Source organism: Lynx canadensis, chromosome B1 (assembly GCF_007474595.2).
Source record: "Lynx canadensis isolate LIC74 chromosome B1, mLynCan4.pri.v2, whole genome shotgun sequence".
NCBI lineage: Eukaryota > Metazoa > Chordata > Mammalia > Carnivora > Felidae > Lynx > Lynx canadensis.
The window spans coordinates 162,246,769-162,270,433 of record NC_044306.2 but is presented as its reverse complement, the minus strand read 5'-3'; the positions used below and the strand labels follow the sequence as shown (position 1 = coordinate 162,270,433).

The window sequence follows — 23,665 nt, the reverse complement described above, 5'->3', positions numbered from 1 at the left end:
CTTATGTTGTTGGTGCTTAATAACATTTGATGATTATAATTGACCTTGTTATTACCGTCTGCGAATCCAAGTTGCTGAGCGTCTTTAATCTGGGGTGTACTTGGCATGATCTCGTGGAGCTGCAATTGAAGCCATGGTTGAAAGGTGCCCGGATGAGATCGTTTGTCTGGATGACAAATTGGAATCGAGACTGGTCATCTATGTGCACCTGCAGCAGACAGTTTGAGTGCTTCTTCGGAGCATCTTTGGTCCGTGCCTCTCCACAGACTCTCTTCCTTCTATGCTCACATGTTAAGGGATCCCTTCTGTAACTTTTAGCCTCGTTTGACTACAGATCTATTTCTCTGCCTTCTCTTGCTGTAGCTCCTCAGCAAGAGGTCTACACTTAGACTTTAACCTTGGAGCACACAGACACTCCCACTCACCTGAAATTGTACTCTCAGATTTCCTGTGATCTCTTTCCCACCAAATGCAGGGACTTTTGTTCATGCCCTTGACCTTGCTCAGCACCTGCCTTAGGACCCACCACCTTTTCTTTGAAACCGTCTGATGTGTTGCCTTCCCTCCCCTCTTTAGCAACTCCCCTTCCTTTCTGGTTGTGCCTTTTTGTTGTTTTTGTTGTTTGTTTGAGTTTTAAATCTTAGCTGGGAGGGCTCTCCAAGATTCGCACTGTGTGTTCCTCTTTTTTCCACAATCTCTTCCCCTTGACTGTCTGATCCCGTCTTTTAACCCCACATGTTATTGCAGGGCTCTCGCCCCTCCTGTCCCCATCCCTTTATGATTCTGTCCCCATCTCCCCACCCCCGATCATGCCAAACGTGTAGAGAGTTTCCTGGTGTGGGGTAGGTATCCCATTTCGCCCATGACCTTGCAGAAGTCATTGAAAGCACCCCAGGGAGTTCTGCTCCCCTGATGCTCTAGCCCACCTCGTCCAGGGACTCTTTCTTCCATCTCCCTCACCCAGGCTGTAGGTGAGTCTATCTTTGTAGCTTTCATTGCACTATAACCATTGATGTGTTTTTCCTCTGGCGTACGCGGCATCCTTAGTCTCAAATCCTTACTGTAAGTCTTATCGCTTCTGCCTACCTGAGAACCAGGGCTTTTCACTGATTTCCTTGACTCCGATTGATCTCTAGTATCTTACTCTGCATGTCACCTTTCTACTGAAAACCGTATGGTGCCTCTGCGCGTGGTCTCTGTGGTATATGTCCATGGCACGTGTCTCGTCTTTGGCCTTTTCTGGCCCAGCCCACCTCCTACTTCTTCAGCTTAAAGCTAAAACTCGGAGCTATGTTTCACTTATTCTGACATGGAAGCAGTGTGTTCTGTAAACTCTGGAGTGTGTGTAAGAACCACGTGTTGCACTTCACGTGGACTTTTGCAGATCACAATTAATGCATTTATGCCCAAAGCTTTTGCAGATCGTAATTCATGCATTTATGCGACAGATGGATGAATGAGTTGACTGCTGCGAATTTTCTAAGGTTCAAGTTTCATATTCAGAGTCTAAAGTTTGCATCTTTTAAACTAGGACGCCTGTCTAGGCATTAGTTTGACTAGGCTGCAACCCGACAAATGTCGTGAAACCTCTCATGGTCTGATCTTTCAAATGGGATTTTCATTTTCTGCCCTATTGCTTGGAACTCATAAATAGTTCTCCTTTTGATGAACATCACCATGTAAGGAGCACTGCGTACAAATAACAGTTCACAGCCAAGCTGTGTCATGATCATGTACGTTTTGCCACGAGAGTAACAGGTCAGGAGTTTTTGTGTGTGTGTTTTGATAGTGCGAGGTTTTGTTTTTGTTGTTTCTAGGCTGGGTGTCAGTAAGTCAGTACCACGGCGACGGCCCCTATTCAGAGTGGAAACTTGACCCAGCTGGGGTGTTTAGCCCAGAGAAGGCCATGGCATCCAGTGAGTTGGTTGCATACCAAGTGCGACCCTCTAGTTGAGAGTTGCAGAAAATAATTCAGTAGATGAACTTAAACTTTAAACAGAACTCTTTCTAACTATAAATAGCCGGGCAGCTCTGTCCTATTTTTATTGTAGAGCACACAGAAGATGGAAATCAATATCGGAAGAAATGCTTTATTTCGCCAAGGAAAAAGATCATACTCAACACGATTCTGACTTTTCTTGGCAGGCTCTTCTCAACCATCTGCGAGTCCGGGGGAATGGTCTCTACCCTCCATCCATCCAGCAACGTCAGAGTTAATAGTCAGTGTTGGCGACGAGATTAGGCTGTTGTGCACCGATCCAGGGTTTGTCAAATGGACTTTTGAGACCCTGGGCCAGTCGAGTGAGATCACACACAATGAATGGATCACGGAGAAAGCAGAGGCCACCAACACGGGCAATTACACGTGCACCAACGGAGGCGGCTTAAGCAGTTCCATTTACGTGTTTGTTAGAGGTAAACGTGTGGCTTTCTTTCATGCAATGCTTTGGAGAACTTAAGATCTTGTTCTTAATTATGGATGACATATACATGGCCAGCCAGAGATAAAATGTTACTGGCTGGGTCTAGAAAACCTAAAACAAATTATTCTTAGTTAGTTCCCCCCCACCCCCCCATCTTCTGACGCATGGTGGCTGTGGTTATGACTCCAGCTGAAGGTCTGCAAGGCTGTGATGCTCTTCCTAATGAGGTTACAATATGGTGAGCCCATTTGTTCTGGAAGCTCCGAGTAAACCCTGAGAATAAATTGGGCCCTTTGGGAAAGCTACATTTTAATGCCTTGAGATCCTAGATACTCCCACTTAGTAAAAACACTTCAGGGAACTAAAGGCCTCTAAAGGCCTAAACAGGCCAACACTTCAAAAGAATTGATCCACTTTTAGGGAGCAAATTCCGGAAAAATCACCCAGTCAGCTAATCAACCCCTGTCCTCTTAGGTTCTTAATAGTTGTCAGTGGATTCATGTAAAAAAACAAACCCAAAACCCGAAGAACAGATAAAACAAACAAACTGTGACCTCTTAGAAGAAAAATATGATGGTTGGATTTCTGTACCTCATTTCCCATGACAACCTCCATGATTCATCTGTATTTGTGCTTTTCACCTCCTTCTCAAGAGGAGGTTTGCTGAAGGGGGGGTAGGCAGGAGAATCTTCTCGTTGATGTAAAAACAAGTACTTAAAGCTTAAGAGATATACCCAGGTTCTAGCAGGACAAAGAGAGTCCCAGTTCTGGTCCTGCATCTGTACCTAGACTGGGCTACCATTGAAAGAGGCTGTGTAGGAGGCCTCACCCGTGGTTATTGTGGAGGAATAATGAGTAAATTTGTCCTAGATCGTAGATCTGGGCAACCTCAAGAGCTTCAGGTTTTCATTGCAACCTTCAGATAAGATCACCTGCTCTGTCGTCCTGATGTAATTGTCTTTGAGGAGACCGCATTGTGCAAATTCTAGCTCTATCAAGGGTTAATACAGTTGACTCACCTAGTGTTCACTGTAGAGAAGGTTGCCATGAAATTCACTCTGCCTCTCCTTAGTTTATCTGTTATTCTTTCCTAGGTGGGTAGCTGAAAAATACACAGTGATAAGGCGCAGCTTAGCCTCTGGGTATGATTCCGTAATTGTCGAGCTAACCTGTGTGCTGTTCTTTGACATTCAGGAAGGTACTCTTTAATTTTCAGGTGCTAATGAAGTATCATTCTGCACATTAACGCAATGGGTAAACCACTGAATAAATGGGGACGACTGAATTCGCCAGGTCGGTCTGGCAGACTTCATGGTTTTCTTTAAAGGGAAAGTCTTCCCTAGTAACTTAGCCCTATGCTGAATTATTACTGATTTAAGATGTTTGGATACTTAAGTGATTCATGTTACAGCAATGAAAGAAATTGGGGCGTTGTAGGAGCTAGACTAAGCCACTGAGCAAGAGTAGATGTACAAAAAATAAACCAAGCAAAACAGCTATGGCCTCAGACCATAGTTCAGCCATCATGAAGTACTTTATTCATAGAACTCGTTAGTAAGGCTGGGAGGTGCATAATTCGTTCTGGAAAATTACCTTTCAAAATTGGTCAGTATATATTTCAATGATGCCAAGTTGATTTTTGTGGAACACCTGAATTCCAGGTAGAAAGGACAAGTAAGAAACATTTTAAACATAATCTGTTGGCCCAACCGTGTATCTGTATTCTCTTTACACAGGAGAGGTGGCAGTGTATTGTGTATACAGAATGAGGTTTGTCTTTGCTTATATGAGGTCCCAGTCTGCCTGAGGCTTTTCCAGTCCACACCTGGTGTCCTGGCGTAATTGTTAATAGCACTCCCCTTCACTCACAAGCGTCCTGGTTTGGATGATAAAGTGTTTGCCACCGCATTCCTGAAACTCATGAGCTCCCCTTGGGAATATGGCTTCAGTTGATTTCCACAAGTTTGTATTAATATGCGTCTTTCAAGAGAGTATGGATAGAGCGGGACCCACGTGACATTCGTATGGGGTGGCCTGCTAATAGTTTTCGCAGATTCTATGCAGAAGCCAAAAGATTCTGGAGATTGGGGACTCTGGAAGGGGGTCCCCACAGGACAGTTAAGAGGAAGAATACCTCTCCTCTCTGATCCTGATAGGTAATATCAGACCGGCTTAGTCTTGGCTCATGCTCCTTAGAGTATCCTCTGTTGTGGAAAAAGAGTAAGTTTTGTAATAAAATATCCCCAGATTTTTAAGAGCCCAAGTTGTGCTATCAGTCGGACTGCAGTTCGAGTTCCGCCCAGCCGTTTCTGGACCATGTCACTTTAGGAGAGTCCCTTTAAAAAAAAAATAATTTTTTTTTAATGTTTATTTGAGAGAGAGACAGACAGAGTGCAAAGGAGATGGGGGAGTAAAGAGAGAGGGAGACACAGAATCTAAAGCAGGCTCTAGGCTCCGAGCTGTCAGCACAGACAGCTTTCACCCACGGACCACAAGATCATGACCTGAGCCGAAGTCGGACGCCTAACCGACTGAGCCTCCCAGGCGCCCCTAGGAGAGTCACTTTTTTGAGACTTCAGTTTCTTCATGTATAAAAGGGTGATGATGATAGTGCCCTTCACTGAGGGCTGGTTTTTTTTTTTTTAATTTTTTTTTTTAACGTTTTTATTTATTTTTGAGACAGAGCATGAACGGGGGAGGGGCAGAGAGAGAGGGAGACACAGAATCGGAAGCAGGCTCCAGGCTCCGAGCCATCAGCCCAGAGCCCGACGCGGGGCTCGAACTCACGGACCGCGAGATCGTGACCTGAGCCGAAGTCAGACGCTTAACCGACTGAGCCACCCAGGCGCCCCCACTGAGGGCTGTTTTGAGGGTTAAATGAGAGAAAGCGTAATGGTCCAAGCTTGGTGTCTGACACATGGAAAGGGACAAATGTTAACTGTTACTTAATTAGCAGTGTTTGGGTAAATTCTACTTTTGCTCGCAAAGAGAAACGTCGGAGTCATTTCAGATTTTTCAAAAATGCTTTCAACCATTCAAACTACTGATTTTTGACACGCTATAGATCCCGCAAAGCTTTTCCTCGTTGACCTTCCCTTGTATGGGAAAGAAGACCATGATACGCTGGTCCGCTGTCCTCTGACAGACCCAGAGGTGACCAATTACTCCCTCCGGGGGTGCGAGGGGAAGCCTCTTCCTAAGGACTTGACTTTCGTCACCGATCCCAAGGCTGGCATCACAATCAGGAACGTGAAGCGCGAGTACCATCGGCTGTGCCTGCATTGCTCTGCGGACCGGAAGGGCAAGTCCGTGCTGTCGAAGAAATTCACCCTGAAAGTGAGGGCAGGTAAGGGGGGGCCCTTCTCGCTTTCTTCTGGGAGGCGGAGCAGTTGTTGATGTTGATTGGTACACGACTTCTCTCTTCTCGCTGGTCCATCTTTCGATCGGCCATCAGGCAGCTGGCTCTTCCTCACTCCCCCCCCAGCTTCAGACTACTGTCAGCTGCTTGTGAACTCTTTGTTGCATAGTCCCCACCCCACACAACCGCCCACGACTGCCTCCAGCGGGGCGCGTTGACCAACGACTGGCATTTAGACCATACAGGGGGCAGTAGGAGGAGGGGACCACCGTGAAACCAACAACATCGGGGCACCCCAAGTTTTGTAACCGCACGAGGTGTTCCTTCCAAGAGAAACTCACTGGGAAGCTTCAGTTACACTATTTGAAAAGATTAGCATACACATTATTCACTCCTTGATTTAGTATTGACAGAGGGATTGACTTTCTCCTCGGCTGTTTAATTTTCATGCATTCCCAAACTCTTCACAATCTGAGGAGGCAAGTACCAACTGAGTACAGACTTTGTTGTTATCCTGGCGTTATGTAGATTATTTTGGTAGCTGGAAGATGTCTAGATTTTGTATCTCAGATCATCAAATTCGACACCAGTTGACATTCAGCAACTGGGGGGCTTTTTTTAAGGCTTTTGAAAAAGTGTGCTCATTGGCGTTAAGGAAAGTCTGGTTATTTCAAATGGGGGTTTTCAGAGACGGACAACGTATTATTTTTATGGCCTACGGGAAAGATGCCTGTTCGGTTAAAAGAATTTAACTAGGTGCGGGTCACGTCCTCATGAAACCATCAAGGTTGTGTGAGGTAAAGATTAATGCCAGGCCTGCCCGTTTCAAAACAGCATTGTCAAGGAACGTTATAATCTCAAAGCAGACGGTCCTATCTTTTTCACCTGGTATTAATGAATTTGCTTGAAGGATACAAGATTTAATTGCTGATGCCTGCTGATGTGCAAGTACTACAGAGCAGTCAGTAGCATACCTGATATTTTATTTAACAGACCACCGAGTAAGTTGTGCGCATTTGAGGAAAAGTGGCAAGTGAAAATGGCATATAATAGAACAGATTATTTGAGGGTCCCATTTCTTTTTATTCTAGCCATCAGAGCTGTCCCAGTTGTGTCTGTGTCCAAAGCAAGCCATCTTCTTAGGGAAGGGGAAGAATTCTCCGTGATGTGCTTGATAAAAGATGTGTCTAGTTCCGTGGACTCGATGTGGATCAAGGAAAACAGCCCGGTAAGTGGCTTGTTCTCTTCCCCCCCCCCCCCCCCCCAATCGATAGTTTTCTCTTTGTGGGAGATTTTAAGGGTTTTTTTTTTTTTTTTTCCTTAAAAGGGTCTATTAATTGTCCTGGGGAGGCTCAGCTGGTATGTCTGTCTGAGGTGGGACTGTCTGGGCGTGAGTCGAGATGCAGATTTCCCCCTTTCGTGACACCATATGTGGGTGTGTATCTTCATTATTAGTGACACATGCATGTCATTTGGTGAATTTACATTGAGAAAATCAAAGAGAGGACTTGAGACTCCTTTTGTTACTGTACGCTGTTTCTTTGACTTTCCTGGGGAAATTTTAAGAAAACTAATGATTGCGTATGCACCTTGATGTTTTTCAGACTATTATCAAAGCTATCCAGGGCAGATTATTTAAAATATTGGGAAAAGTTGTCAATGGTTTTTTTTTCCTTTCACGTTGAAAAAGAGTAAATGGTCTCAGATGCTAACCAGAGAGCTCTTCGCTTTCCCACACAGTGGCCTATCCATTTGAGAGCTGGGTTTCTTTTTTGTATTGATCTGACTCTCCCCTCTGAGGCTGGTTACCTGAGATCAAGTTGCTAATGGTTTTCTGTTTGTTTTAGTCACTATTAATAAAATGGTTATCTTTAATCTGAAACATTTGGACATGTTTAAGTTCTCATTCATTTAACAAATGCGTATTGAATGTCTACTATATGTCAGGTACTGTGTTAGGCATATCTTAAGTAAATTTTAGCCAGTTATAGGAAGTTTTTTTGTTTTTTGTTTTTTTCCTCTCTAAATACTCCTTAATAGCAAGGTCTTTAAAATGTCTAAATTCCCAAATATTTTGTTTTCAAATTCCCGTCGACTGAAGTTTCAGTAATTTTTATTTGCATAATGTTGGCCATCTAGTTAACTAGCTTTTACGGTGGTTTTTCTTCGTATACATATATGCATTACATTGGAGGAAAGATATAATATAGTTTCCTTCTCCTCTTCCTGTCCTCCCTCCCCTTGCTCTGTATTCAACATTGGTGATTTCATGCCTGTTTAAAGAATGCTTTGCTAGATAAGTAACCATGGTGATTAGCGTAATGCAAAGTAGTATGATGGTATTCACATAGACTTGTGATGGATGATCCCTTGCTGGTGAAGCCTATCACCACTGACTAGGAGAATGGATTGTACTAGACTTGTTCTTTCAAACCAATGGCTCAGAGAAACAAGTTTTCGTTTCCGTATCATAGAATTTAATAAAAACGATAGTTTATGTATGGATTTTTGACTGACCTTATAGAACGCAATCCTATATAAATTGGCTTTCTATAATCCTTGATTTCAGATGAGAGAACAGTTTATACCATGTGTATATTTGAGCCTCCGTATAACTTGAAAATTAGCTTTTTTTTCTATGAGGAATTATATTGTCCCAGGCAGTTTTGTTCTGAACCGTTTTTCCCTGGAGTCCTACATGCCATTCCCAATTAATCCACTGGCATTGGAAGATAAGCCTTTGGTATTGGGAGCTCTTTGGGGAAATCCCAGTGTGCATCTCAAGGGTTAAGGAAAACCAAATCACATGCAAACAATATGTAATATGTGACTTGCAGATGGGGCTCATGGCTCTCTGCCAAGGTTCATCCATGAATCTTTTGTTGATATCCTTTGGCTTAATTTGAAATACTTAGCACTGTTAGCACTATCAAATTATTTTAAAAATCCATGGTATTTGACTCTGACCCTTTGGAATAACTAACTCACAATGAAATCTAGGATAAGATGACTGTCCTAGAGTTTTTGCTGTTGTGTGTTTTAAAACGTAAGAGAGTCTTGGCATTTATTCAACACTTGTGAATCTTGGTTAGCTTTTCTGATGCTTTTAAACCCTTGTATTTTTTACTTTTAATTAGGATATTTGACAGTGTCCTAAAAATGGTCTTCGGGTTTGGGTGTTGGGTCTGCATCACTACTGAGGTCCAAGCTTTTCCTTCCCACATTGACATGTTCATTGTTCAGGTTTAACTCCCTGTTAGAAGACCTTTGGCCTCTTGGGAGAACTAGAAGGAAGAGATACCATAAATCTAGAATGTGTGATGTTACCTGTCCATCGTCACTCTGCCTTTGCAGAGAAGTCTATGACATGATGGACCAGGAGAGGACAGAACAATGTCACCTCACCTTGCTATTGCATCTTCTTGATTGATCTTCTGCAGCAAAATGGCAGATTTCTGCCAATTACTAGAAGAATCCTCTGGGAAGGGAGTATCTTCAAATCTGCCTGATGCTTCAAATTGGAAAGGCGTTTCAAGACCTTTCTTTAAAGACCTTCTCTCCTTCCCTTTCAGAAACAAAAGCTGGGTGGGACGCCTGGGTGGCTCAGTTGGTTAAGCGTCCCACTTCTGCTCGGGTCATGATCTCACGGTCTGTGACTTCGAGCCCCGCGTCGGGCTCTGTGCTGACAGCTCGGAGCCTGGAGCCTGCTTCGGATTCTGTGTCTCCCTCTCTGACCCTCCCCCGTTCATGCTCTGTCTCTCTCTGTCTTAAAAAAAAAAAAAAGAAAGAAAGAAACAAAAGCTATGACTGCTCGTATCCTTGACTTGCTCAAGATCTCACAGTTAGTTAACAAAGCAGGTTTCTCTTCTTTTTATTTCAAAACATTCAGCTTTGGCAGTCTGCTCTTATGTATGCTCATTTTAATGTAAAGTTTTTTTTTTTCCAAAAATATAATAACATGAGGAAAAAAAGAGAAACATATAATTCTACCACTGCATGTAGCAGTGCTATGCAGTGGAAATCTAATGTGAACCTCCTATGTAATTTAAAATTGTCTAGTAGGCACATGACAGAGAGTAAAAAAAGTAAAATTGATTGTAATATATTTTATTTAACCTTGTATAGCTAACATATTACCATGTAATTAACAAAAAGTATCAATGGGTTATTTTACATTACTTTTTTGATATTAAGTCTTCCAAATCGGGGACATATTTTATATTTACAACCCAACTCAGTTTGGACCTCAAGCATTTCAAGAGCTCCAGTAGTGTTTATGTTGGCTGGTTTTTTTGTTTGAAATTTATTTTTATTTATTTATTTTAATTGAGAGAGAGCATGTGGGCAGTGGAGGGGGTGGGGGTGGGGAGAGAGGGAGAGAGGGAGGGAGGAAGAGAGGAATCTTAAGCAGTCTCTACACTCCCTGCGGAGCCCAATGTGGAGCTCAATCCCATGATCCAGGGATCATGACCTGAGTTGAAATCAGAAGTTGGATGCTGAACCGACTGTGTGACTGGTCTTTATAAACACTATATAGCCCACTTTTTTTTTTTTTTTCATATTTCTTTTCTCTCTGCCCCCATGCATCTGTATTATCACATGGTTGCCGTTCTAAGGTACACTCGATTTAGGTGTTTTAAGTAATATAAACATTTTTCTTATTTTCACGTTCATGATTTTGATCCTTGGTAGACATTTAGGTCATCTCTGAGATTTCACTGCAGTAAATATTTTTGAGCTTTTTTTTTTTTTTTTAATTGAGTTATTTCCTTGAGATAAATTTGCTGAAATCGATCAGGGGATATGAACATACTGCCAAGCTGCTTTCCACAAGGATTGTTCTGATTTACAATGCCGTCAGAATGGTTTAATGCTAATAGGCTCACCATGGCCTGGCCAGCAAAAACCCTTGATCTCGCTCCATGTCAGTATCAGCTCCTTTATTTTCTTTTTTCAGTTGTTATTTTTTCAATTGGAATGTGTTCATATTACAGAAAATTTGGAAGATGAAGAAAGCTCTTTGGTACTCCTTTTAATCTTTTCAGAGAGGAGCTATAGTTTATATTTTACTTTATTCCCATGATATTTTCCATACCAGAAATGTCTCCATGTGTGAATGGTGATATCACAAGAGTAAATTTGTAACTTTTTCTCTTCAGCTCATGCTTAAGTAATTTGGGTTTGGTCTTACATGTTTTACATACTTTGGGACCCCTCCTTTTTTTTTTTTTTTTTTAACGTTTATTTATTTTTGAGACAGAGACAGAGCATGAACGGGGGAGGGTCAGAGAGAGGGAGACACAGAATCCGAAACAGGCTCCAGGCTCTGAGCTGTCAGCACAGAGCCCGACGCGGGGCTCGAACTCACGGACCGTGAGATCATGACCTGAACCGAAGTCAGCTGCTTAACCGACTGAGCCACCCAGGCGCCCCAATGGGACCCCTTTTAATAGTTGCCAAAATTCTGCTGGGTAAGAACTGTAGGATGAATTTCCAAGCTAGCTTTAGACATTGGGATTCTACTTTTATTCATGAAAATAGTATAAATATTAATAGAACGTGATTATTAGAGATGTGTTTTCTTGCAATCGCTAGGATATAAAATTTTAAAAAAATACATGTAACAGGAAATACTGATATGATCTAACTATGCTGACTCATTGTAAAATAGAGTAAAATATCAGCATTGTAAAATGTGGTATTTCTTATATAGTAACTTCTAAAATTTGGCACTGTTAAACAAATATTTAGTGCTGCAGAGAATTTGGAATCAGGTATGCCATGGTTATTAAAAAATGAATTTTCATGTTTTTTCTAATAGTGACTATCTTTCAATATAATCCAGGAATATGAAGTGTTCCAATGACAGACTTGTCATGATGCTTTATTATTCTTACTTAAGTAGTGTATAATGAATGTTAATATGGAGAAGTTAATTGCTGCTATTTTTAATTTATCTAGCTAGGAAAGATCCTGAATATAAATTTTATGGTAATCTTTGATTTTTTTTTTTTCCTCTCCTTCTGTAACCAGCAAACTAACGCACAGCCACAGAGTAATAGCTGGCACCAAGGTGACTTCAATTTTGTACGTCAGGAAAGGTTGACGATCAGCTCAGCAAGAGTTAACGATTCTGGAGTGTTCATGTGTTATGCCAATAATACTTTTGGATCGGCAAATGTCACAACAACCTTGGAAGTCGTAGGTAAATATCTCTATGCGAACGTATAAATTACCGGCAGTAGTGAAAGAAGACGTTGCTAGAGAGTTTCCTTTTTATGTTAATAGAATCTTGAAGTGATTCTTAGAAATTTTATGATCATGGAATGAATGAATGAATGAAAATGATCACGGTAGCCTTTTTCCAACTAGAGCCCAAGAGCAGATCCTACCAGTTTAATAGAGGGGAAGAGGAAAGATGTAACTGAAGTTGTTTCAGTGGGCCATTTTCTGCCATCCGCCCTCCCCTCCCCACCACACAAAGTGTGAACTGGAGCTTTTTCAAAACTTCTGGTCCTTGCTGAATGACTTGAGTTTGGAAGTGGGTGTAGACTTTCTCTATGGAGGAGAGCAAGTGCTGAGAGCCTACAGTATTTCTCTGCATCTTTTAGGGAGGCGCCTCAGTCTTTGGTTTATCTTTTTTACTGCCCAGGGGTCTGGTTTATTTGTTGCAGGAAGGGCTGAATTGGGCTTTTTCTTCCTAGTATGCCCCTCACTTCACCCTGTCTTGTAGCCTCGTAGGCCGTAGCATAAACCTTCAGGAAGGAACCCCACTGGGGTTAGTTAGGTCCTTGGTTCTACCTAGCATAAACTGGATCATGGTACCTATGGTCCTAAGCGCATCTAGCTAGTACATACTATGTAAAGGTTTAACCTTTTCTTCCCTCCTCTGGAAATCTCACCAAATCTTTATTTTCCAAGATCTACTTAATGAGAGCAGAATGCAGTGAAGTACTGTTCTTGATTTCCTGGAAATAATAATAATTTTTAAATTACTTTATTTACACTTTTTTTTTCTTTGGTCTTTTGAATATTGTTCGAATTTAATCTATTTTCTTGTCTTTTTAGTGCAGTTATGTTCTTAGTGCTTGACTTTGATTAAGTACTTGCATGGTGGTGAAACTTCCTCATGAGCAATAATAAAACGATGTGATATTTGTTTTCATTTCTCCTCTTTCCCCCCTGTTTCTTCAATAATTTATGAAGCAATGTTAGAGGTCTGTGATTTATTCTACAATAATCTCATATAATTTTGGTGTTTCTGCCCATGCTGTAATGGAAAGCATTACACACTAATGTGGAAAAGACCCTTTACTTGCAATATAGAGTCAGTGTGCAGAAAGAGTATTATTACTTTTTCCCTAAACGTGATTGTGAACCATTTATTAATTTGAATAGAAAGCTATGCTTTAAAATATTAACTCCATAAGTGCTAATTTGCTAAGTTGATTAGGGAGCATGTTGATATATCAGCTTCAGCTCCAGAAAGCAATTAGTAAGGATGTTTTGAGCATATTATTGTATGTAATCAGATTTTTAAAATCCATTCATCAATTTCCAAGAATATAACTGTATAACTGGAAGGGCTTGTGGCTGTGAAATCTGAATCCGGTTTTGTATTGTTTCGGGATGGGTTGGGATGGGACAAGAAAGAGGGAGACAAAGAGAAAAGTCATTTCTTTGGGGCTGGAGGTCAGATTTGAATATGAGGTGGATCCCTTCTTGGCCTTTCAGCTAAGATCAAGTGTGCATATGACGTGCAGTGGCTTTGGGATAGTCCCCACCTGGTTTTGAACTGGAGCTGTGCCACCTGACTTTTGAATGCACCCTACTTTACCTCTGCCTGCATTTCCTCTTCTGAGAAACACAGCCTCCAACTCCAAAGGCTGCAGAGAGGAGAAAAGGCAATAGATTTTTATAGAAGTGCCTGGCATAGAGTTTGCACTTGACGAAACGTTAATGCGTCACCAACTTCTTAATGCAGAAGTACCTGAAAAAAATCATACTTTCTGTTCAAACAACGCCGATGGAGATCTTTGATTCTAATAACTCTTATACTTCATGAATTTGAAGCTCTATTCCACTATAGGACATAAAACTATATTGAGCCTGTAAAGAACTCTAGAAAACTCAGGAAAACTTTGGTAGTATATATATGTGGTGATAATGAGACAACTCACTTCAGTGCAATTATTGTCTGGAATATTTGAGTGTTTTGCTTTGGGTGTGTTTGAATGGATGACCTTAAGAACTGGAAACTGTAACATAGCATTTAGATGAAACATTTGTTCCCTCAGAATTAACCTAAATTTGCTTTAAAAATGACAGGAGGTTTTAATTTATGATTTAGGTATTAGAACAAGATGGTGGTTTCCATCTCCAACTTTGACTTGGATGAGTTTTTATTCTCACCTATGACAGATCCTTTTCCATTACTGCAAAGGAGAGTTGGACTCCACTTTTTCTTCTGAATCTATAGGAAAACCAAGAGGCAGCCAATGCTGTAATGACAACTCCTGGGAGACCTTAATATATGTAGCCAAATAGTGCCAACAATAATGAAAAATGTATTTAAAAGTTTATAATTACTAAATTTGGAAAAAGAATTAGAAGAATAAAATGAAAGCTCTTCCATAATCCCACTAAATGTGACATAACCATTTTTAAGATTTGGTATATTGCTTGTATTTTTGTATGCAGCAGGGTTTCAGTGATGCATACAAGCTTATTCTCTCTCTCTAACTGGAAGTATTATATGGAGAATCTAGGGATATGTTACAGTGAGAAAAGCCAAGCCTGACGTCTCACAAACCTGTATTCAAGTCTGGGCTCTGCCCTTGGGCAGCTAGCTCTTAAGCTTTCCAGGACTGGATATCTTTCATCTATACATTAGGAGTTATAAGCTTTCTCCCCTAGTATTGTTATGGAATTAAATATTTGTCATAATTGTTAATTAAAATGTAATGCCAAGCTACTTAAGGCAGTTCTTGGCACATAGCAAGCATTCCATAAATGGTGGCTATAAAAATAATATTGGCAATTATTTAATTACGTGTTTTTCAAGCTCTTTCTTATGTGATTGTCATAGAACCATTTCTAACCAGTGCCCTGATTTTTAAAATTATTATATCCAAGGTAGAGGGCCGTTCTTTTTGCATGTAGCTGCCCACTAAGAAGAGTTCTCCAACGGAAATTACAGGGTTAAATTGGAGAATAGATAATTATAGAAAATCTATATTGCTAAATGCTTTCTGAAAGAGTTGTGCCAATTTACAGTGTGTAATTCAGCACGCTACTTTTACCACACTTGCAGAATTATTGAGTTTCTTTCAAATTAGTTTTGCTATTTTTCCATAGGATGGATAGACTTTATTTTTTAACAGCTTTATTGAAGTTTTGCTATTTTTAAGAAGTGAAAAGTGATGCCTTATTTTTAATTACCAGTTTAGGGGTGCCTGGGTGGCTTAGTCGGTTGAGTGTCCAACTCTTCTTGATTTTGGCTCGGGTTGTGAGATTGAGCCCCATGTTGGGCTCCATGCTGAGTGTGGAGACTGCTTGGGATCCTCTCTCTCTCTCTCTCTCTCCCTCCCTCCCTCCCTCCCTCCCTCCCTCCCTCTCCCTCTCCCTCTCCCTTCCCCCCCTCCCTATTGGGCTCTTTCTCAAATTAAAAATTGATTTACTAGTTTAAATATTTTCCATCTATTGATTTTCATGTTCTTTTTCCTATTACCTTAATTTTACAGTATAGACATTTAAAAATGCTATGTATTCAGATTCTTAGGACTTTAATGATTTGATTTTGTTTCTTCTGTTGTTTCTTTTTTTTTTCTTTTTTTTTTTAATGTTAATTTATTTCTGAGGGAGAGAGACAGAGCGTGAGCAGGGGAGGGGCAGAGAGAGAGCGAGACAAAGAATCCAAAGCAGGCTCCAGGCTCTGAGCTGTTAGCACAGAGCCCAATGGAGCTCGAACTCAGGAACCATGAGATCATGACCTGAGCTGAAGTTGGATGTTTAACCGACTGAGCCACCCAGGCTCCCCTCTTCTGTTGTTTCTAAAACGTCTAGAAAACTGCCCCCTCTGTAGAAGTTTGATAGGAGTTAATTCTGTTGTCAGTTAAAGATACAGTTTGATTATTAAAATGCTGTACTTGGGGCGCCTGGGTGGCTCAGTCGGTTAAGCGTCCGACGTCAGCTCAGGTCATGATCTCACGGTCCGTGAGTTCGAGCCCCGCGTCGGGCTCTGTGCTGCCAGCTCAGAGCCTGGAGCCTGCTTCACATTCTGTGTCTCCCTCTCTCTCTGGCCCTCCCCCGTTCATGCTCTGTCTCTCTCTGTCTCAAAAATAAATAAACATTGGGGCGCCTGGGTGGCGCAGTCGGTTAAGCGTCCGACTTCAGCCAGGTCACGATCTCGCGGTCCGTGAGTTCGAGCCCCGCGTCGGGCTCTGGGCTGATGGCTCAGAGCCTGGAGCCTGTTTCCGATTCTGTGTCTCCCTCTCTCTCTGCCCCTCCCCCGTTCATGCTCTGTCTCTCTCTGTCCCAAAAATAAATAAACGTTGAAAAAAAAAAAATTAAAAAAAAAAATAAATAAACATTAAAAAAAATTTTTTTTTGAAAATGCTGTACTTGATTTCCTCTGTGATATATTACATGATGAGGAGGTAACAGGTTTATTTTTCTTCAAATACTAAATGGCGTTCTTTCAACACCTTTATTGGCAATTTGAGCTCTCGTCCCCCTCTTGACTTTTGACACCTTCTTATCACATATACAATTGTACTGGGTCTGGGTGTGGGCTAACCATTTAGTCCCAACACTTTCTAACCTAAGAAGTAGTTCTAGAAGACTTACAGGGTGGTGCTAGCTCTTGAAGAGAGTTCCTTAAGAGACAGAGAAGGAGGAATAAACATTTCAAGCGCGTCCTTTCTGAAACCAGCCAGTTATTTTTGTAAGCCGAAGGTGAAGTAGGGTTTTCCGTTGGATGGCTGTGATTAATAGTTTCTTCCTGTTCTATTTTGTTATAATCAGCTAAAGGATTCATTAACATCTTCCCTATGATGAATACCACAATATTCGTGAATGATGGAGAGAATGTGGATCTGATTGTCGAATATGAGGCATATCCCAAGCCTGAGCACCAACGGTGGGTGTATATGAACAGAACCCTCACTGATAAATGGGAAGATTATCCCAAGTCTGACAACGAAAGTAATATCAGGTAAGCAAAGAGCCTTACGCTGAGGATCGGATGTTTTCCCCGTCTCTCCTTGGCTTACCAGGGCCTGTGTCTGTGACCCATAGATGTATGAGAAGACACCAGGTGTGGAAAGAAGTTTGGGCCTGCTTCCTGAGTCTTTAGACCAGTATTTCCTTTCGCTTTGTGATTAGAGCACGCACGGAAGTCCGTGCCTCAGTTTTCTCATTTGTGAAATGGAAGATCGTTTGCTCCCAGAGTTCTAAGGCTAGTTCCGAGCAGTGACTGGCATGTGCTAGAGACACATTGAAATCTTTTTTTTTTTTTTCCACAGAAAGAGGAGAGTTAGTGCCTTGAATCCTTTTTTTAAAAATGTAAGGTAACTAAAGCCTCATTCGGTAGCTCTGGGCCAGGTAGTGAACCCAAGTTCTGTCATAACACACACCCCTCTCATTTGATCCTCAACAGATTTATGATGAAAATAGAAGCAATCATAAAATAGTAACAAGTAAAAGAAAACTAGTAAAGAAAAGTAAATCCAATAAAAGTGATTTTAAAAATTAAAAGAGTAAACTAGGCAAAGTAGCTTCCTTCTTGTAAGCTGCAGGTGCTTTTGACAGTGCTGCACTAAGTACCTGACGTATAGTGAGTCAATAATTTTAGTCCTCCACAAGCCCCATGATCAGGCACTCTTATTTTCATCATTTCTGTAGAAGAGGAAACAGACACAAATGAGTTAAGTAACTTGACCAAGATCAAAATGGCTACCAGAGGTAGATGCCCACTTAGACTTTGTATTTTTTTCCAGTCAGAAACTATGGGCTGTAACAGCAATGTGGGTGAGAGATGATGTTGTCCTGGGCCAAGATGGAAGGGTGGGAAGGAAGGGAATGGATTTGGGAGGCATCCAGGCCACCTCCACAGGAATACTCAGTGGTTGAGGGGGTGGGAGAGAGAGGTAGCTGCTGAAGATGTCCCTTCGGATCCTGTGTCCATCAGTCACGTTGGATGGCGAGGGGTGATGCCATTCAAGGAGGAGGAAAGGTTGGCAGGGGCACATACTGTGAGTTCGGCTTGGTGTTTGTTGAAATTGAGGTTGACCGTGGGCTCTCAAGTAGAGGTGTTCAGGTAGGAAGTATCCTAGGTCAGGTTCCCTCGAAGCAGAGCCTGAGACAGGGATTCTGGGTCAAGGGCTTCATTAAGGGGAAGAGAGACCTTCCAGGGAGTAGGAGAGCAGGGCGGGGAGGATAAAGGAGGAAAAAAAGGATATGGGTGAGCAGTAGGCTGATCTCAGGGGTCCTCTGGAGCTGGCTTTTTGTCCCTCTCCATGGGCGGTCACTCATTGCTGTAGACCTGGATCGGCAGTCAACTTCCAAGTGGGCCTAAGTGTCCAAGGGCAAGTCTTGGGAGGACGTCACAGGTGTGAGTCATCATTAGCTGTACCCACAGGGCAGGGGTTGGGGGCTTGAAAATAGCTCTGTAGAGGAGGCGTAGGACTGAGAGGTCTGAACTGGAGGTAAAGATTTGGAAGTTGTGAGCAAACAGCGGGTAGTTCGGTGCGAGAGTAGATTGCTCAGGGTCACGTCCAGACGGTTGTGTCCAGGGCTTCTGGCAGAACTCCACACTCTTGTCTACATAGCCATATCTGCCGGCCCTGTCATGAAAGAGAAGCTTCAATGGCAAGTACTGCGAAGGACTCTAGGAAGAGGTGCTGGGCATGGGAGGAAAACCAGGAGATTATGGAGTTGCAAAGAAGGAAGGTGAGGGCCCACGGTGTCGACTTTGCTCTCTGCATGGAGAACGACTCCGTGCAGATGCCTGCCAGGCTTGGGTCCTTCCAGGTGAGTGTTGTGAAAGCACAGCGGGGCAGGTGAGCTCAGGACACCGGTGGGGAGGAGACTGAGTGAAGGACCGTGGGCAGAGAGGGACCACGGACAAGAGGCCAGCCAGGGACCGGGAGGAGGCTGCATTGCCTCTCCCCACTCAGCACCCTCACTGGGCAGCCATTTTGTCCCAAGGTAAATATAGGTGTATATGTTTATATTTGCTAATGTGGATCTTGTTAATAACTGAGTTAAGCGAGTCTTATTTTTCCTCAAACAGGTGTGTATTTCCAGACAGAAATGGTGGATAAGACACTCACTTGAGGCAGGCCCTTCACAAGTGATTGATTTATTGCCTTTTTTTTTCCCCTGTGTGTGTGTGTGTGTAGATATGTGAGTGAACTTCATCTAACCAGATTAAAAGGGAACGAAGGAGGCACTTACACGTTTCAAGTGTCCAATTCCGATGTCAATTCTTCCGTGACATTGAATGTTTACGTGAACAGTGAGTAAAACAAATGGGTTCCTTATCTTTTGATTTTTTATTATTTTAAGTTGTGGCTCGTGTTGTAACAGCTGCAGAACTGAGCTCATTGTGTGCTGTGTAAATAATGTTTCATGATAATTTTGACCTTAACAAAGACCCCGTGGTTTGGTGGTTGGAAGAATGTGTACGAAAGCCAATTCCTTGTCCTACATCTCGCTGACCGCACGACCTTGTGGAGGGCGCTCAGATTCTGGGTTCCGCCTTTGAGGCAAACAGAGGAGCCCTAGAAGTTAAAAATAACTGTCGTTTGAGGGAAAACGTATTATTATTGATTGTTGAAATGGGGGAGGCAGAGGTTGAATGAGACCTGGATTATGGTGTTAGTTTAGGTAAGAGATGCTATCAAGCTCTGACATGATTTCTTTGTGACAGTGCTTTCTTTTGCGGGTTGTGAGATTATTTGTGTTTTGATTGTTCTCCTACTAAGACGAAGGCAATATCGATCCAGCTCCATAGGACTCTCCTGCGTAGCACATGGGTACTAAGGAGAGGAAGCAGGTGGTTAGGATGGGAGGCTGGCTTTGGACATGGGAACCAGAACACCTGAGTCCTGCCCCTCTGTGGCCCCCACAACATCTTGGAGAAATGCCTTTGCCCCAGAGGTTGAGGCCAAGGGAGCATGCTCACCAGCTGGGGCTTCTGCTGTGTGCTGGGCTTTTCCCCTGGCTCTACTCTGGGGGCCTAGCTGCATTTCCAAGGAAGGATAGCAGGTGCCTGCCATACCGCACCAGCCAGGGCACCAGGGCACAGGAGGGCTCCAAAGACACAGAATTCCAAGGAATGGCCAACAAAATGACCCATCGGAATTAGCCGTCCTGGGTGTGTGTTGGTGGGGTGGGGGGTGCGGGGGGGATAAGGAGACAACCCGGAACATTCCCTAGGAGGACAACTTAGTCACTGTGCTGGGCACTTCCTGTATTGCTGGTGAGAACAAAGAATGGGCGCCTGTTTCTTGTCCTGAAGGAGCTTGCCTGCTCAGAAGTGAGTTTACAAGTTCATTGATGCTGAAGCTCCATGGTATGCGGCAGGTAGCATGATCCATTTCAAGGGTAGACAGGAAACAGCTAGTAATTCCCATTTAGGGCAGGTTTCTGATTGCTCTTCTGGAGTCTTTTAACTAGACCTTCATTTCCAAGCACAAGATGTTCTTAACGTGTTTACATCAAGGGCGTCACGTCTGTGGAGCTAAACAAGTTTCTGAACTACAGGCCTTCTCAGGATCCTTACTGTGCTGGTGTGTGTTATGCCTCCCCAGGAGGGCGGGTAGATGCTGTGTGCAGCCCAAGCTTGTTTGACCACAGAACTTGCCTCTTTTTTGGAGGAAATCATGTTAACATCTCAGTTCCTCTGAACAGCTTTGATTATATGGTATCTCATTGGCCTGCATTCCAGACATCTCTAGATTAATTCAGGTGTTAATCAGAGGAGTTTAGCATATTACACATGGGCAAAATGATCTGCTTCTGCAAAATCTCAATATTCGAGTAATTTAAGAGACGGTTGCAGGTAAATCAATATCCTTACAGGCTAATATGCACATTGTCCACACAAAACTCAATTTTTGGGTGTTCTGGTGCAGTGTTTCCCAAATATCTGTGGTAAAGGACCTTTCCTTTTTTTTTTTCCAGTTTATTCTGGCCCGGTACTTTCTATAAAATACAGTAAGAGCCAGGATGCCTGGGTGGCTCAGTCGGTTCAGCATCCGACTTCGGCTCAGGTCATGATCTCATGGTTCATGGATTTGAGCCCCGTGTAGGGCTCTCTGCTGCCAGGTGCAGAGCCATTTCGGATCCTCTGTCCCTCCTCTCTCTCTCTCTGCTCCTCCCCTGCTGGTTTGTTCTCTCTCTCTCTCTCTCTCTCTCTCAAAATAAAGAAACTTAAAAAAATATGGTAAGAGCCAGTCACTAGGAAAGTGAAATGAAAAAGAAACAGACATATGCAAAACCACGTTTGATTTTTTAAATTGTGAGATTCAATAGATAGAAAATTACTCTGTCAGATTGCTCCTTGTAAATGCCTTATTATCAGGTTGTGTACTTAACTCTCGTTGACCAGGAACAGCGGATCATGGCCATGGCCGCCCCACAGACCTCACTTTGAGAAGCTCAGTAGTTGGGAATTTTATAAAATGAAGGCGTTTTGCGTCTCTCCCTGGCTTTCAAGGTCAAGGAGACATTGAGATCTGTCTCTTTCCCCTTTTTCATGCTTCCATTGCTAGTCTGGTCTGCCGGTTAGCCGTGAGTCATTGACCTTAGAAAGATGTCCCCGAAGTCACCCTTACTTTTCTCTGGTGACAAAATTGCTGCCATTTTTACTTACCAGGCTAATTTGTCATCCAGCAGGATCAGTGTTAGTCACCTCTGCTGGTGAACTCATGCTTGTTTTGAAACTGGATAAGAACGGCATTAAGCTTCGCAATGAATTTTTTCTCGGATTCCCCGTTGGTGTAGAAGGCCTTTTGTTTCCTGCTGGGGCCTGGGTCACAGACATGCACCTAACATTTCCTGAGCTTCTGCTTCATGACACTGGGCACACAGATAAGAGTGTTGTCTGACCCCGTGGGTTAAGGTCTTCAAGAAATCTTTCATTGATTTCAGTTCATTACAAACACGTAGCTACAGTAGCCATTTCTTTTCACTGACCTTCCACATTGGATTTCCTTATCTCCCAGTTCTTTGACAGAGGTAGTATTTGTTTTAAGTTTATTTATTTTGAGAGAGAGAGAGTGTGTGTGTGAGCAGGGGATGGGGCCAAGAGAGAGGGAGAGAGAGAGAGATCCCAAGCAAGTCCCACACTGTCAGCAGGGCTCGATCCCACAAACTGCCAGATTACGACCTGAGCCAAAATCAAGAGTCGGGCGCTTAACCAACCGAGCCACTCAACTGCCCCTGACAGAGGTAGTATCTTTGTGTGCAACTCAAAAAACATCAGACCTCTGGTGAAGTATGTTCGGTTGCTGTTCACAGATCAAGTTAGCTAATTTCTTTGTTGATTTTTTTTTCTTCTTTGAAAAAGATTTTTTTAATGTGAAATTTTAAAGGCAAACCGCTAAAAATAGTTTTGAAAGTTTAAATTGGAGAGTTGTGTCCATTTTGACATAACACTTTAGCTGAGCCAAATCCATATGAAGATCTACTGTGTGATTTATTCTGTAAATAAGCTTAGCCCAGGATGGAAGGAATTGTGCTCTGCAGAAATTAGAATTGATAGAAATCAGAATAATAATGCATGATATTAGTGCAGAAATTCAGTGACGTTTACTCAGTGGCATTAATGCATAATTGCGTAATAGATTCAGCTGAAATGCTTATGAAAATCCATGATTTTGAATGGTTCAATGTTTGATGGTTGAAAAATTCACTTGTTTTAAAAACTCCACATGTAGATTTGAGTACCCTGAGTGTGTGCATGTGTGTATGTTTTAATTGCTTATGTGGGAGGCTTTAAAAAATACCATGTTCTGTCAGTTTGTGTTAGAGAAAAATATGTCGCATATTAAATTTGAAAATGTTTTAAGTCTGTTTTTAACTTCTCTAACCAAGCCATGATTACATGGGTCTGTTCTGTTGACTGTTGGCTCTGTGGTATTAAAAGTGGTTTATAAAGGGCCAGGCAAGAGCTATAACATGTTTGCCATTTTTGAGCAGAACTTCCAGTGGAAACTGATGGGAGTTTTCGCTAAGACACAACAGAAGAGGGGCGCCTGGGTGGCTCAGTCAGTTAAGCGTCTGACTTCGGTTCAGGTCCTGATCTCGCCTTTTGTGAGCTCAGGCCCCACATCAGGCTCTGCAGAACAGGGTCTGCTTGGGATTCTGTCTTTCCCTCTCTCTGCCCCTTCCCACTTGTGCGCTCTCTCTCTGTCTCTCTCAAAATAAATAATAAACTTAAACACACACACACACACACACACACACACACAAGAAAGGCCCCGTGACTCTTTGCATTGAATTTGCATTACTATAATCACCCTTTAACTGCTTATTGAAGATGCATACAGAAATCAGATTCTAGTTCTCTAAAGAAGTTTGATATCTTGGGTGAGTTAAATGTCCGTTTGTTTCCTTTGTCGATTAAAATTGGGAGGAAAGTAGCATTCTAAAATGTATAGAACTATCCAAATGTGTTTTCTTAAATATATACGTATATGTATATATACATACATATACGTGTACGTATATGTATGTATATATACGTGTATGTATATATATATATGAAGAGAAAGCACATATATATACATATAAAAAAGAGAAAGTACTTTATTATATCATTGTATTCAGATACAATGATATAATAAAGTGCTTTCCTCTTTTTTTTAAGTTTATT

At 42.2% G+C, this 23,665-nt stretch overlaps 1 protein-coding gene across 1 annotated transcript in view; it reads left to right on the top strand.

The window, feature by feature from the left end:
* KIT (KIT proto-oncogene, receptor tyrosine kinase) overlaps nt 1-23,665 on the top strand; it is an 86,671-nt gene that overhangs the window by 34,772 nt on the left and 28,234 nt on the right. Inside the window, 6 exon segments of the mRNA XM_030313854.1 lie at nt 2,146-2,415; nt 5,488-5,769; nt 6,873-7,009; nt 11,815-11,986; nt 16,807-16,996; nt 19,185-19,300. Of these exon segments, the coding sequence (XP_030169714.1) occupies nt 2,146-2,415; nt 5,488-5,769; nt 6,873-7,009; nt 11,815-11,986; nt 16,807-16,996; nt 19,185-19,300 (1,167 nt within the window).